Genomic DNA, 16,104 nt, shown 5'->3' with positions numbered 1-16,104 from the left:
GGTTAGTCCTGTTATAGTCCTGGTTTAGTCCTGGTTCAGCTCTGGTTTAGTCCTGGTTTAGACCTTGTTTAGTCCTGGTTCAGTCCATATACGGCTCAAAAGTTCAGCTTTTTCGCAGTTATTTTGGTGAGAGTAACTTAAAGTAATGCAATAGTAATGTAATGCCTTACATTTTAAATGCAGTAATATTGTAATGTAACGAATTACTTTGAAATGACAGTAATAAGTAATAAATAACGCATTACAGTTTTAAAGTAACTTGCCCAACAGTGCAGACTATGGCGTGGTTATTTTAATAGATCCATGAGTTATTTAAGGTCAGTTTAAAAAGACAACAAAGTATTTTTATTTATATGGTACTTATGGCTAAAGTGTGAGATGTAAAGATGTGAGTGGCATCTATTTAATTCACAAAACCTTTATATCACATGCCCATTTTTTTACCATTTTATTCACATTCATCTTAAAGAGCAGACAGACCTATTATTGTAAAACTTAATTATGTGATCTCACTCTGCCATGGGAAAATATTACAAATATACATACCTCCTAATATTTACAAACAACAAATTTACATTTGACCATTTCTGTCTAATATACACACAATTTAACAGTAAACACACTAACCTAAATCATTAATATTTTTCACATTTTTCATGTTATTCCAATAAGTGTGTCATTTGGGACATGTGTGTAGAGGGCAGAGTAATGAGTTAATTTTATGTAAGTAACTTTTCAAAGAAAAACAAGAAAAATAAAATACATTACACACTGGCAAGCATATATACAAAAACACATTTTCACTAATTTAACATTCACTTTCAAATCCTTCCTACTTAGAGATAAAACCTCAACAGTTAAACACATGTAAATATTGTACCAAAATAAGAAACATCAGCAGGAAAAGAAAATTAAACAGGTTTGATACCACTTCCATAGATGCAAAAGATACTTTCCAGATGTGAAGACATCAAAAGAAACAATAATGTTTAAACAAAATTCCACTCCCAAATGATCACATCTTTCTTCATGTTACAACTAATGTTCTTCACAGAGATCTGATGTTTAATTCTTTTTCTGTAATGAAAATAACAATAATAGTCAATCATTTTTGTTACTATACAACAGTACTATGATATTATCATTTTTAGGGATTAACTAAAATTTGAAACTTTTTACCTTTTCATCAGATTCATCATCACCTGCAAGCATTTAAAAGAGAAAATTAGTGCTGGGCAGTGAGAGAGAGGGAGAGAGTTTCTAATGTAGATGTAGTGTGTTTGTGTGTCCACTGTCAATTGTTTGTAATGCTTTCTTTGTTGTGTGTTATTTTCTCAAAAAAAAAAAGTTTTATTTATTTCTTTTTTCCTTGTGGTATCGGTATTGAGTATCGAGTCTGTTCCTTAGATCAAAGTCAAGTTAGAAATGTTTGTATTGTACTAAACAGACAAAGAACCATATAACAAAATATATTACATCTGCACTTAGTTGTGGTCACTCTAGCTATTTTAATGTGACTTCTGGACAATCAGACATGTGAACATAACATTGCCTAATCTGTATGTGTTTTAACATAACATAGCAAATGTCTCTGTCTTGTTGTGTGATTGAGATTTTTGTTTATTGTCTTGAATCTGTGTGCAATGTGTGCTTTTAGCATGTTCTAATTTTACTAATATGACTACAGTTAATATTCACTGATCTTTAATGTCTTTGTCATGTGTGAAGGACTGAATGTTATTGTGCTTATGTCCTGTTTTTCTTTGTCTCGCCATCAAACTGGCAATGGGACTACACATGAAAATGAGCCTGCGTGACTAATTTGGCACATTCACGTGCTGAACTAACATATGATTAATGTGCACGGCCCCATATTTCATAAAGTGGAAAAATAATACATAAAAAATTTAAGAGAAACATAGGGATAGAGAGAGACAAAGAGATGGAGGAGAGAGAGAGAGAGAGAGAGAGAGATACACACAGAGAGAAAGACAGGGAAAAACAACAGAGAGGGAGAAAGACAGAGAGAGGGGGAGGGACGTTTTCTTTTTACACTCACCTGAACCAGTGAAAGTCCATGAGACAAACTTGATAAGGCCATAGAGCACTAAAGCCACTCCCACCATTGCCATTGAATCTTCGATAGATGGAGTACTAAAACCTATGAATACATGGAATAGACAACGATTTCAGTGTCATCAGAAAGACAAGAGTTTGTAATTTTTTGTGGCCTGGACTTTACTTGTTCTGGCCTTAGATGTAGATTAAAAAAATCATTATTTTATTAACCATTGGGTATCTGGTAGCAGGGGGAACCTGTCAGGAGAAGCTGGCAATCACAGTACAGTACCTACTGGGCTAGTTCTGATATAGATTAGATATACCATTCCATAACTATTCAGAAAATGTCAAAAACCCATACTATTTATGTCATTATATTTCAGCATCAGTACTTGTGCATTCAAGTATCCCATTGTGCTACTACTTTCAGTATCAATTAGTATTTGGGTCACAACCCTATTGGCGGTTTTCATATTCTAGAATGTGATGATACTGTGTGTCGTACTCTCAGATGGGGGCAAGAGCCAGATTTACCGATTGATTACACTGTACTTTTCTATGAAATATCCTAAAGGTAAATTCACAAATGTTGAACCTGATCATTTGTATAATGACTACCCCAAAAACTCACCATATTACAACAAAAAACTGTATTTTAACAATCTTAATTTTAGATGCCCCCATCTTTATTAAATGTTATTGGGTTACAAAATGTTGTGAGATTATTTGAAATCCACCAGTCACCCAGCGTAAATCCTACATAGCTTTTTTATGGAATTTTAATTACCAATGACATTGAGGTTGACACTAGTCCTTCGTGTGCCGCCAGGATGCTCTGCCACACAGGTCAGCTCGCCTCCTCTCCCCTGCTCCAGTTTGGCTGAGTCCAATTGCAGTTTGCTGGTCTGACTGTAAGTGCCATCGTAGCCCTCTCTGTGCCCTGACACGCTGCCCGACCCCAGAGGTGTAACATTCCCCTCAGAATCTGTGAGTTCCCAACTGAAGTCCAGAGAGAGAGGGGCAAATCCAGAAGCCTCACAGTGCAGAGTCACAGTCTGTCCGGGGATGATGAGGGGGGGAGGGGACGGGTGGATGGAGACAGACGGGGGCTCTGGGGAGGGAACAATCAAAACACAAATTTAATAAAATCATCAAATTTTGTTTGGTGAAGATGTGGTATAAAGTAGATTCAGTGTGTAATGTGGTTACAGTTACAAGTTGAGTTACAAGAGTTACAAGACTATTATTTTTTCACAGAGATTTCATTTATCTATTGAGTATCATCAAATTCAATTCAGAATGACATGCATGGTGTATCCTACTTATGTCTGAAATACACTTTACTCACAATACTGTATCATTTCCATTTTATGAATGTGATTTTGCGTCATTCTTATTTTGTTATATATTCAAACTTTTATTAGATCTGACTGGTTTTATTGTTTCAGGACCTGCTCGATTAAAATGTGCATTTATTCCTTTAAATGTAGTTTTAAGTTTTAAGTGCTTGCTTAGATAAGATTTAAACAACATGACGTGACTGCAACATGAATGCAATTTTATATGTGAGACTGGTTTAAGTGCACAAACGATGTCACCTATTGTAATTCAAAGCAAGTCAGCTCTTTCTGGTCAGATTGTGTTAAAATAAAGATCAGATTAAGTCTAATTTGAGTAACAGAGCTTTCAACAGAGGAGTGCTTTCAGTTAGCTTTGCACCCCCAGGAAATGTTGATGACATCAGCTACAAATAATCAATAAAACAAAAAAAAATATTACTATCACAACTTACTCACCTACAATCTCCAGCTCCAGTGCCACTTGTGCCAGGAGATACGGCACATGCACAGAGCAGATGTATGTCCCGGACTGTTTGACTTTAGTGTCAGACAGGATCAGAGACGCGTTCCCGTTCTGGTGCACACTCTCGAAGTCCAGCATGGCTCCTTCATCCCTTATATCGGACAGGCGGTCAGTCTTTCCGTCGTAACCCAAGACTAGATGCCCGTTTCCCCTGAACTGATATCGCCACTCCACAGAAAACCCAGCACCGTGGAGAGGGGAAGAGGGGTCCACCCAGAAACTACAGTCCAACAAAGCGGTCTCCCCCAGTCGAGCCGCCACGAAGACAGTTTTAGTGGTCACGCTCAAGATCACTGTGGTAAGGAGTGAAATTACTTGTATTAGTGCGTAAGAAAAAAGTTCAATAACTATGTACAAAGTTGTGATGTTGAATTAGACATCATAGCAGCATTTTAGTGGGAAGTTAAATTAAAATGTCTTTATCTACTTTAGTCCAACTGTGTCAAAAACAAAACTACACCAGGGCAATGCAAAGTTAAATTCGCACTAAATGAACAAGATCATAAATAAACTGGATTTATTAAAATTTTTTGTAAGGAAAAATGTCTAAAGTTTAAATTAGAATGGAAGAATATGGACAACCATTAATTATAAAAATAATAGAGATAGTGAGTAGGTGAAAACACTTTTTTGAGCACACAAGCTTCCAATGCAGGACAATACTAGAGTATGCAAACAAATGCACAACTCAGAGTAAGATAATGAAGATATAATGTCTCCTCGAGATCTAAAAAAATCCCACATTAATGTGCACAAAAGAGAAAAAGTATGTTTTGTGACTTGTTGTAACCTTTGGATACTAAGATTCCCCCTCGAAACCAAGGTGACTCACCTCAAGGGGCTTTTCCTTAATAAATAAAGTTAAATAAATAATATTGATGAGATTTTTTTTGCATGTATTTACATTTGGACTGGACAAAAATGGAGTTTAAGAGCTGAGAAGTTACGTATCTTGAAGCTGTTATTCATCTTGTCTCATTCCTGTGGATCCAATCCTGTGTCTCGTATCTTTGGAAAGTGTGTCTTGTCCCATACCTATCTCCTTTAAATAAAATAAAATAAAAAATCTTTTAAATACATACCATCATTGTGTTCGCTCTCCGGTGGAGTGCGTATGACACTGGTCACAGACATCTCTTTATTGAGGCCGTGGATTGTGGCTGCAAACCACTCGGCCTGGAGGTACAAGGGGCTCTGTGCAGAGTCTGTGAGCGGCGCCACCCAGAGGAGAGAGGAAGGCTGCGGCTGAATCCGGTTCAGCTCACAGTGAGGCTTCTTTATGGAGCCTACAGGAGGGTTCAGGGCCCGGTGACACAGGGAGCCAGAGGGGTCTAAAGGAGAGGGAGAGAGCGAAGGGAAAGTCAATTTATGATATACTCAATAAGAATGAAATGTTTAGTTTTTTTTGTTAATAATCACTTCAAATTTATTTGTTTATTAGTAAAACATATTTTTCCATCTTGCAGTTTTTCTTTTATACAGGGCCTACAATATTCGATGTGTCAAATTACATATCAAAACATAGATGACAGTAGCACAGTTAAACACATTTTTATCAAATTTCACATTTAGAAACTATGCCATAAGCCAAACCTTACATTAATTATTTTTATTTGTGTTATAGTTGCTATTTTTGTCGACATATTTATTCCTCTCAATATTTATTGCATGTACATTTTATTTCTACACTTTATTCTTAAAAACTGCAATAACATGTGAATTTCAACACAATTTTTCAATGTTCTACAATTTAGAGTTACTATTTGAAATGTTTTGTTTTTGTTATTGATAAACCTTAATTAATCTACTTCTATTTCTCCTATGTACATTCATTACTGTTGTGGTTTTTATTTTTCATTCCGCACTCTTCTCTCTAATTTAATGTCTCTCTCTCTCTTTTTAATTTGATGATGATTATTTATTTGTTTGTATTGTGATTTTAATGTATTTCTTATTCTGTAAAACACTTTGAATTACTTTGTGTATGAAGTGTGCTATACAAGTAAACTTGCCTTACCTCTCATTTAACTAAAAATATATGGCAATTAATTAGCACTTAAAAGTGTAAGTGGTAAATGTAATACAATTTGGCAAATAGATAGCACAATGAAACTCGTCAATAGAACCTGTATGTCCCATTGTCCATATTTGCATTCTGTCGATTGTGAAACACTATAAATGCAATGACTGGGTTCTGTAATTTGCATCATTGAGAAGCAGTGTGCACCTGTAATGAAGAACATATGTTCGATATCAGAGGGTGTGTTCACGGTCCTTCGGTCATGTTGCTGTTCTTCGGTCTTGATAAAAAGCAGAGAGTTGACTTGGTTGGAAGATGAAGCTAAGCCTCCTCTTCTGCCTTTCTCTAGCGTGTACCAGCACTCCATTACAGGGCAACTCGAGAGGCACACTGCAACAGAAATTCAACAGAGATGTAAAATAAATGAACTAAAATAAATAAATAAACAAAACAGCAGCAGGAGAGTCTGACCTTTGTTAAGTGTTAAAACTAAAAGTGAAATTGCTCAACATTTGGGTAAACTTTGCCTTGTGTCTGGATTCATTTTCTCTTTTGAAAACCTTTCTTAATTCTATTCATTCGTATGTTTCTGGTAGCTGCAATAATCCTTTTCCAGAATAAAATGACAAGCTCTTATCGCCCCTTAAAGGTCAACTGTAACTTTTGATATAAGTTTCGACGCCATATTACGGAACATTGCAGGCAAAGCGAAAGCAAATCTTTGGAGACAAGCAGGTGGTGCACATTTACCTAAACAAATGTTCTTTGTAATGAAAACTGTCTTTATAACGGCATTTAATGGAATTACCAGCTGCACATATTATCTGTTTGTCTATACAGCAACGCATACTAAGGTAACTGTTGCCATCAAAATAAATACGTAGGCTTTTTGATAACTTACAGTATGGGATGTGTCAAGTTGGCATATTATTAAAAGTTGAGCATAAAAGCACAAAATAGCACATGCATACATACAACACACCAGTACCTTAAAACTCACCTTGTACTAGAGAAAGTACAGCGAGCACAGAGAGCTTGTAAATTGTTGAGAAGTTCGACATCTTCGCCTGTGCTCCGTCCTGAGTCCAGTGAGAAGTGCTCTTTCGAACGACGGATTTCCCCCCAAACTAGCTCACTTTACCCCACTTTCACTTTCGAATTCATTCAACTACGCCAGAGAAGCTAACTTCCGGTTGTTTTTACAAACCACTCCGCCAGAAATGTAGGCTAAAAATGTTGTTGAATATTTTGGTCATCCTTATTAAGCTATATCGTAGGCCTATTTTACTCATAAAGCGAAAATTATAACGCTACTATTATTAACCACCAGTGTATCAAATTTATGTATGACGCTACCTGCCACTAGATGTCGCCCTTGGCCAAGAAAAAGGACACAGATATAGACTATGGTTGGACGCAGCATACTTCAGCATTTTCTTTCATTTTTTCTTTCTTTTTTAAAATTATTCAAACACTTTAAATCACACATTAACTTCATTACATAATTAATGAACCCTTAATGGAAATAACTTCATGGCTATGTTCAAATTTTAAGGATCAGCATGAAATGTATATATACACACACAACAATAATATCAAGGAGGTTTTTCGTCTATAAATAAATACAAGGCACACCCATAATACACCTATGTCTGTCTGTTACAAAATGTTTGTTTGTTTGTTTGAGTTTGTTTGATCATCCATTCCCCGCCCATGATGGTCAGGTGATTTATAAGAAACAGCGGCTCACAGACAGTTTCACATTCGCTCTGACTAATCCACAGGACTAGTACACTTCTGCAGAACGATAGACTGACAGAAATAATAACAACAACAACGTCTGTCATAAGTTTACAGTGTATTTATGTGCATGGTGATCATTCAGACCATCTGCATTAAAAATTTGTCTACTTTTATTTCAGCATAAGCCTTTGAATCCCTTTTCTGCCTACGTACAAGTGACGTTTTGCCAAGCTCACATTTCTATTGGCAAATGTTTTAAGTTTCTATTTACAGTGTAATGGAAGTTATAACTGTCACCCGCCACTGCCCTAACAGCCAGCATCCTTTTTCAGTGCCTAGGTGCAATATGTAAAATAATGGGGACGTTTTTTGTTTTTACCCTTCTGGCGTTAGGGGTACATGACGCAGTGGCAGGTGAGTTTATAGCTGTTAATCATTTGTTGACATATTGTAAGCCTATATATTTCAGCATAACCTTGAACTTGTGAACATTAGAGCTTTTAATGTGATTTGTCTGTATAAATGACTAAATAAAATGGAGGGGTGTTGTTGAAGTAGAGTCAGGTGTCTATGCATGTCTGATTTTTTTGAAGAAGTTGACAGTTTTCTCTAAGGGCTACTTTGAGCCTGGGGCAGGTTTGAAGGTGACATAAAACTTCTGGGGATACTGACAATGCCAAATAACAATGATTCACTGTGCACATACCATTTCTTGAGGGGAGTTTGTTACCTTCATAGAAAATACCAGAGTCACCTCTCCACAGATGTGACTTGTGGTACTACCTACTTGTCCCAATGCAGACAGTTTAAAGTTATCCCAGAGTTTGTGTAATGTATTTTGACCTGTTGAATGTAAATAGTTATGCTAATAAAAATGCCATACTGTGAAACTTTCTTAGCAAAGCAATAGCATCTCCATGGAGACAAGCAGATGACAGACCCTCCACCAGAAAAGCTGCATAGGCCACTTTTAAATCCAACGAAAATATGTCTCCCATTGTCTGTTGCAGTCATTCACTCCCTCAAGTACTTCTACACTGCATCCAGAGGGATCCCATCTTTCCCCGAGTTTGTGACAGTTGGATTGGTCAACAATCAGCCGATCTCCTACTATGACAGCACCCAAAGAAGAGAGGTCCCCAAACAGGAGTGGATGAAGCAAACAGAAGAGGCAGAATACTGGGATAAACAGACCAAGATATCCATGGCAACAGAGAAACAATTCAAAGCAAGTATAGACACTGTCAGTCAGCGCCTCAATCAAACAAAAGGTGAGTAGTATATAAATGTGTGAGATTATTAAAGGGGCACTGTGAACCTTTTAAGTCACAAACCTATGTTTTATGGAGATGTTTTTTCCACAAGTTGGCATAAAATTTAGCAGTCTCTATGGAGAGGAGCACATTAATAATTTTTGACAATAAAAACACATGTATGGAATTATGTTTTTACCATACTGGCATTCTTGGCATAGCAATAATATTTTTATAACACATTTTTTCCTATATCAGAAAGCTTACATAGAACACCTTTAACATAGTCTAGTAATGCATTTTACACTTCCACAGCAACTACAGTAGATAGGAACAAATCCCTCAGTGAATTCATTGATTTTAGGGGTGTGGGTTTCAGGATAAGTTTCCAGGTTTCTGCCACACTCCATCAAAGCTATTAATTTATACAAAATAAATTTAAAAAACTGCAAATTATACTGTGACAAACCTGAAATACTCCTCATCGGTCCCAAAACAGCAAAACCCACAATAACCTCACCTCTTCATCGGTGGCTCCTCAGTCTTCTCCTCCTCCCACCTCCGTAACCTTGGCATTATCTTTGACCAGACCTCTCCTATGAACACCACATCAAACTGCCTTCTTCCACCTCTGTAACATCACTCACCTCTGCCCATCCCTCTCCCCGCAGTCTGCTGAAGCTCTCATCCATGCTTTTGTCATCTCCCTCAACTCAACCTCGATTACTCCTCAACAGACTCCAGTACATCCAGAAATCTGCTACCCGCCTCCTCACCTGCAGCTCACATCACCCCTCTCCTCAGAGATCTCCTCTGATTCAATTCAATCCAATTTAAGATTCTCACCATTGTATACAAGTCCCTCTATTACCTGGCCCCCACCTACTTCTCTGAGCTTTTTCACCACCACACCCTCACCTGTGCCCTCCGATCAGCTGACGATAACCTCCACCAAGACTAAAACATAAGACTTGGGGGGATAGGGTCTTTTTCCACTGCTGCCCCCACCCTCCCTGCCCAATCCGAGACTCATCCACACTCCCCCATGTTTAAAAAAAGCCCTGAAAACCATCTCTTTAAAACCACCTTTCATTAACTTTGTTATTTTTTTGTCTGCCTTCCTTTGTCTCTTCATGTAAAGCATCTTTGAGTGTCTTGAAAAGCGCTATACAAGTGTTATTTATTATTATTATTATTAAAATGAAGTAAATGGCAAAGTGTTAAGTTGGAGATGGTTCCAGACTGGTTAACCTTTAGAATTGAACATTACTGGGTTCATCACTGCCTTATATAGTTTTATTTGAGTCTTAGAACATATTTTTAAATAGCTAATAGAAAAATAATGATTTCCTATTTTTCTTCTCCTAGGGCCCCATATTGTTCAGAACATGTACGGCTGTGAATGGGACGATGAAACTGGAAAAGTGAATGGTTTCAATCAGTTTGGTTACAATGGAGAAGACTACATAGCCTTTAATCTGGAAACGGAAACTTGGATTGCCCCAAAGCCAGAAGCCATGATCACAAAAATGAAATGGGACAGGGACGAGGCAAAAATTCAGAAGGATAAAACATATCTGACTCATGTGTGTGTTGAATGGTTAAAGAAATACCTTGAATTTGGAAAACAATCCCTAATGAGAACAGGTATGAATGTGAAGTCAGTTATTTCTCTCTTATACACAGAGCAAACCTCATCAAAACAAAAAGGCAAATAGAGAATTATTGGCAGGCAGAAAAAGAAACAGATTTAACGTTTACAATATCCACATTTTCTATAAGGCAGATAACTGATTTGAATTTTTGCTGTTGTCATGTGTTTCAGCTTCTAGGATTTTGAGTACTTTGACCAATATATATATAATATTTGGTTTTGAATTGTTAATTGCTGTAATAACAGTGAGTAACTTTTCATCACTGACACATGTGATATGAAAGTTGTCAGAACATAAAAAAAATGTATTTATTAAAAATTATAATTAGTTTTGTTTTTAATTGGTTGATTTAAGCACCTTCTGGACAAAGATTTTGGCAAAGTCACATAGAAAGAAAAAACAAAACCTGAATTAAGTAGATATATATCAGTGGAGCATATTTTAGCATACTAAATTGGATTTAGATGAAAAAGCATTCACCATAACAATTACCTTCCCTTACAGGTAACAGGTTTTGTTGCAGTAGATGTATTTTTATATGCAAAGTGTAGAAATGTACTTGAGGACAAAAATAAAAAGTAGACATTTCTATAAATAAAATAAGCCATTAATAATATGTCTTATTTTGTGTTTGTCAGTCCTCCCCAGTATTTACCTCCTGCAGAAGTCTTTCCTTTCCCCGGTCACCTGCCACGCCACAGGTTTCTACCCCGACAGAGCCATGCTGTTCTGGACTAAAGATGGAGTCGAGCTCTTTGAAGGCGTTGACCCCGGGGAGATCCTGCCCAACCACGATGGAACCTTCCAGGTGAGTACGGAGCTGGACATGTCTGCTGTCCCATCTGGAGACTGGGGCAGGTACAACTGCGTGTTCCAGCTCTCTGGAGTCAAAGAGGACATCATCACCCAACTGGACAAAGAAAGCATCAGAAGCAATGGTCAGTATAGGGCTGGGCAATATGGAACAAATTCAAATCACAATTATTAAAAGAAAAACAATTCAAATCATCAAATATCTTCCCCAAAAAACTGAACACTGCTCTACTTTTACTAAGGACTAGCTGTAGATGTCTTGAGTAAAAAAACACAAAGCTGATCGCTGATGTTTACAAAAGACTGAATCTCAATCTTTATTCAAATTGGGTTAATTGTACAGCCCTAATGGTGAGTGATTGAAATAGAAAGCCTCCACTGTACTGTATTATCATGTGGCTCAGTAGTAGAGGTGCAGTACATACAGTATGCATGGTAATCTACTTTGATGTCACATGTTTGAATCCCTATTCCAATAGTTTGACAAATGACTCTCCCTCTGTCTTACTGTCGTGACTAGTGCTATGATACTAAAAGTTCAAGCTCAATTTCAATACTAAAGAAAAGACAAGGAAAATGTCACTTTTGATACTTGTTCAAATGAGTACCAAGTTTTACTAATTTAAGTATTGATTTGTATTTGAACATTTTTAACAGCCCTAGTCCTAACAAATCAAAATGCCTTTAATGTTATTTTCTTTGTGATTCTTTTAAATTTGAATGTATTTTCTTTCAGCAGAGAAGAAAATGCAAACACCTTCCATTCTTTAATAACTGTCTTCATAATCCCTGCACTAGTGTTCAGTGTTGCTATACTGTTTGCTGTTGTCCTTCTCCTCAAAAACAAGTACCGTGGGATAAAGGGTAAACAATAAATCTATGTTTTATTTCTGTACTATATTTGCATTTGTGCTAAACGTAATTATTCTCTTATTCCAGCAAAATCTTCCCTATACCGTAAGTAATAGTTGGTACATTACAACAAGATTTGGTTTCTTTCTATGCTGTTTTTGACTTCAGTTTGTGTTGTGTTTATTTGCAGCTCCATCTTACTCTGAGGTTCAATCTGAATAAAGATCACACATACTGCATGGACACTTCACAGTCCTGATTTTAGCCCAGTTTAGTCCTAAAGTAGACTTGGTTTAGTCATGTTTTAATCCTGGTTTAGTCTAGTTTAGTCTGGTTTTGGTTTAGGGCTGCAAGAGTCATCAGAATAATCAATTAAATGACTTCTTAAAATCAATGACTCTTTTAATAATCATTAATAGTTTTCTGAACCATAATCAAGCTTTCATATTCTGAGAAAACATTTGATCACGAAGCACACAGCACCATTATTAAATCAAAATGAGACAGGGATAAAGCATATTTGGAGATATTTTACTAGTGGACTACTAAAATACTTGTAAGTTGCAGCCCTAAAGTTGACTCCCAGTTTTGATTTTGCAGTGTGAACGCAGCTTTAGTGGTTAAACATAGTGGAACATCTTGCCTGCCTGCAGCGTGGGTTTGAGTCTCCATCGGTTGGCCAAAAGTCTCTACCACTGTATTCTCTGATACTTCTGTCAATAAATACTTCAAAAATATTATAAAACGCAAACACACAGAAGTTAGGTGGAGGAACAGAGGACACTGGTGAGGATAAGAGCCACCCCCTGCACCCAGTTTTCTCCCTTCAGTGGAGATGTGAGCACTAGACTCCGCCCACTGACCTGCTCCACCTGCTTCAACAGTGGTTTGGTCAGTTCCTCCAGCTCCTCAGCACTTTATCTATTTATTTAATGTAATTATGCATGGACTGCTTTTTACTCTTTTCATCTTTTTAATGTCTCTTAACTCTGATTCTTCTTATATGTCTATTTATTTATCTATATAATTACAGCTCATCTTATCTTTTTAAGTTGTGGCAATTCATAAGACAGGAGGGTTTTTACTGGACAGTTACACTTTGAGTCACATCCATCAGAAAACACAATGTTGTAAATGCCATCAGAAGTACATCTTGTTTGTAAAATATTACTCTACATGTAAACTGATCAAACGAGACAGTGAGTGGTGCCACAAACAGGGACAGTGGTTTAGTGATTGGCAGTGTTTGCATGTTCTCCCTGTGTCTGGGTGGTGTCCTCTGGTTTACCTTATCCACCTGAACGTGCACAAGAGACTCATCCTCCAGCTAAAATCATCCTGACCAGTAGTGGAATGTATTGAAGTAAAAGTAGTAAAGGTATCTGTACTTTCTACTCCTCTACATTTTTGAACAGGGCTAAAAAGTTAAAGTTTTTTTTTTATTATTGTCTGAGACCTGTCAAAAAGGCTGGTGATTTATTTTGAACACATTTGTAGTTTGGGCAAATAAAAATATACAAATAAAAACAGTTAGAAAAAACATGACTAGTTTAATTGTTTCTACTGAACAAATTTCAGAACAAATCTTTATCAAAATCATTACATTTGAAGCCTCAAAAGACCTAAAAAATATGCACCCAATACTTTTATTCTTACTCTTTAAGTACATTTTTAAACAGATACATTGTTACTCAAGTAGATTTTTTCATGTATACTTTTATTTTTACTTGAGTTTTTTTTTTTTTTTTTTTTTGCTCCTTTTTGTGCACTTTTATTTAACTAACAAAACTGAGTACTTCTTCCACCATTGGTCTGAGATCTGGAGATGTGTCCCTGGAGCTGCCGTCGCCCACTGCTCCTGACAGCACCACTGAAGCACCACTGAACTGAGTGACAGGGACAGTCAGGTGTATCTTAAACTTCATTTTGGCTTTTTTTCTCACATTGTTTTAGAGCTTTATCACATCAAGTTAGAGTTTGATGCTTAACTTCAATCATTAGTTGATCATATCCAGTTTGACATATCGGGGCGAGTGTTTAGTGAATCTCATTTGGTAACTGGGCTTTTTAGAGGTGAACTCCACTGAAACAAAACCAACTCATTTTGTCTGTGCACTTATCACTCATTGTATTTTGTGTTTGTGAGTTTTATGCACTGGAGCACATTTATTTATTAGACTGAATTATATGATACTGTGTAGAATCCAGAGAAACCAATGACTGATATTTTTGGGCCAATATGTAGGTCCAATTATGATTATTTCCCCCAAATTATATCATTTAAATCTACCACAAAGTTACTCACAGTCCTGTTTTATACAAAGTGAATTAGAGAGCAGTGTAGTCATGTTTTGTGCAGTTTTCTTTTCTCAGTGGAGGTATAAATAAAACTATGCAGATTCTTTAAGCATCTGGTTGGTTCTAAGAAAATATTGCCCTCTGCTGGATATTTAAGGCTGATATCTGATATGTTCAAAACTGCAAATATCGGCGTATCAGTCTCTGTCGCTAATATTTATCTAAATGTAGTTGAGCAGTTATTGGTCTTTGCTTTTAAAAATTAATATTGTTGCTTTGATGTGAAGACACCAGTTACTGACTTTGTGTCTTATATTCACATAATAATACAAATAAACTATAGTTAAGCAAATCTGTAGTTGCTTTGATTGAACCTGTGATGTGTTTTTGGAGCATTTTGTTCTGTGTAAGTGATAAACAGCAGCACTGACCATCATCCTTGAATAATATAGGCTATAGAACAAGGCCTAACCTTTGTCTTTCAATCCACTCTACTTTTTATGTAATAGGACATTTTATAAACTGTTTCCAAAGTGTCCTTCAGCAGTAAAAAACTATGCTACACAGTGAAAAAAAATCTTTCGTTAAGCTCCAATAGGCTTCATTAAAACAATAAATATGACAAAACACTATAACCCAAACACTGAATAAATCAAATAAAACATAAAACAGCTGAATCATAATTTCCCTTTCAGCTCAGTATGAGGCTAAAGACAGTTTTATATTCCACACATGCAGTTAACTGGTGTTGAATGACAATAAAGTCTCAGTTTGGCTTCATTTGTTCATCTTGAGATAATTTCATGGTAAACAAAAATGTGCAAAGTGAAAGGACTCAGTGTCTTGTAGCTGCTGTTACATTTCTGAGATCAACAACATTTTAGAAAAGTGAAATACTAGAACTATACTCAACAGATCAATCAGATCTTGTACTATTAATAAATAATATTAAGTGCATTTTATGTGTTTTGTTACCAGTATAGTAAATTTACAGAACATATAGTTTTGCTTACAGACAAAGACATGGGCTTAAAATAGGCTACTCCTATTCAGCCACTATGCTAACTTATGATCATACAGAAGAAAGCATGTTACTGCTATAGTTACTCAAGGTAAATACTTCAAGGTTAAAGTGAAGTAAGCCTTGTTTTACCTGAATTATAAAATAATCTGGAGTAGTACAAAGCTATAAGAGTCCATACAGTTTTTTATTACAGATAATAAATAATGCAAATAAAATGCAAAAAGGTCTTCAACATCTGACTGCAGAACATTATTAATTACAATAGCTTCTTTAGATTTAATATGACATAAAAATGTCATTTACAATTTAAAAATGACTTTCTTTGTCTTTATGGGAAGTACAAATGAGCGGAAGTTCTAATCTTTTTTAGGATATTATGGAAAATCTTGAAGTGCACCAACCATTTTTAAGATACATTTTGTCTTTCAGTTCTAACATAGTGAGTACCGGGAATCCTGGTGTAATCCTGTCATACCATGAACCAGATTTAACTATTCTACTAGAATAGCTTTAATCATTGCA

General features: G+C 36.2%; 2 protein-coding genes across 3 annotated transcripts; one reads left to right on the top strand and one right to left on the bottom strand.

Annotated features, from left to right (window-relative positions):
* Positions 1-431: 431 nt before the first annotated feature.
* Positions 432-7,090, bottom strand: tapbp.1 (TAP binding protein (tapasin), tandem duplicate 1). The gene is made up of 8 exons (XM_020939286.2): positions 6,945-7,090; positions 6,152-6,334; positions 5,007-5,255; positions 3,858-4,217; positions 2,849-3,172; positions 2,060-2,161; positions 1,180-1,202; positions 432-1,077 (listed from the first exon to the last, which is right to left on the bottom strand). Exons 1-8 carry the CDS (start codon positions 7,003-7,005, stop codon positions 1,066-1,068), a joined length of 1,314 nt encoding a protein of 437 aa, XP_020794945.2. The 5' UTR covers positions 7,006-7,090; the 3' UTR covers positions 432-1,065.
* An 854-nt stretch (positions 7,091-7,944) lies between these two features.
* Positions 7,945-13,800, top strand: LOC110173272 (H-2 class I histocompatibility antigen, Q9 alpha chain-like). Of its 2 annotated transcripts, none has more exons than XM_055157691.1 (7): positions 7,945-8,101; positions 8,698-8,958; positions 10,309-10,587; positions 11,234-11,533; positions 12,148-12,272; positions 12,348-12,365; positions 12,451-13,800. In XM_055157691.1, exons 1-5 carry the CDS (start codon positions 8,044-8,046, stop codon positions 12,177-12,179), a joined length of 930 nt encoding a protein of 309 aa, XP_055013666.1. In that variant the 5' UTR covers positions 7,945-8,043; the 3' UTR covers positions 12,180-12,272; positions 12,348-12,365; positions 12,451-13,800. The 2 variants fall into 2 exon arrangements, with proteins under 2 accessions (XP_055013666.1, XP_055013665.1); XM_055157690.1 differs by having other exon boundaries at positions 12,145-12,272.
* The last annotated feature ends 2,304 nt before the right edge of the window (positions 13,801-16,104 follow it).

This window comes from Boleophthalmus pectinirostris, unplaced genomic scaffold, assembly GCF_026225935.1.
Source record: "Boleophthalmus pectinirostris isolate CB_2022bp ecotype Guang Dong unplaced genomic scaffold, ASM2622593v1 HiC_scaffold_21, whole genome shotgun sequence".
In the NCBI taxonomy this organism is placed as follows: Eukaryota; Metazoa; Chordata; class Actinopteri; order Gobiiformes; family Gobiidae; genus Boleophthalmus; species Boleophthalmus pectinirostris.
This window is presented reverse-complemented; position numbering and strand designations above follow the sequence as displayed.

What these genes read in the sequence shown, in the direction of transcription:
- tapbp.1 (XM_020939286.2), bottom strand. Translation starts at nt 7,005, where the DNA reads ATGTCGAACTTCTCAACAATTTACAAGCTCTCTGTGCTCGCTGTACTT. An exon ending in TGTACTTTCTCTAGTACAAG is followed by an intron (nt 6,335 to 6,944) that starts GTGAGTTTTAAG and finishes TTTCTGTTGCAG; the next exon opens with TGTGCCTCTCGAGTTGCCCT. An exon ending in ATGGACTTTCACTGGTTCAG is followed by an intron (nt 1,203 to 2,059) that starts GTGAGTGTAAAA and finishes AAATGCTTGCAG; the next exon opens with GTGATGATGAATCTGATGAA.
- LOC110173272 (XM_055157690.1), top strand. Translation starts at nt 8,044, where the DNA reads ATGGGGACGTTTTTTGTTTTTACCCTTCTGGCGTTAGGGGTACATGAC. An exon ending in GCGCCTCAATCAAACAAAAG is followed by an intron (nt 8,959 to 10,308) that starts GTGAGTAGTATA and finishes TTCTTCTCCTAG; the next exon opens with GGCCCCATATTGTTCAGAAC. An exon ending in ACAATCCCTAATGAGAACAG is followed by an intron (nt 10,588 to 11,233) that starts GTATGAATGTGA and finishes TGTGTTTGTCAG; the next exon opens with TCCTCCCCAGTATTTACCTC.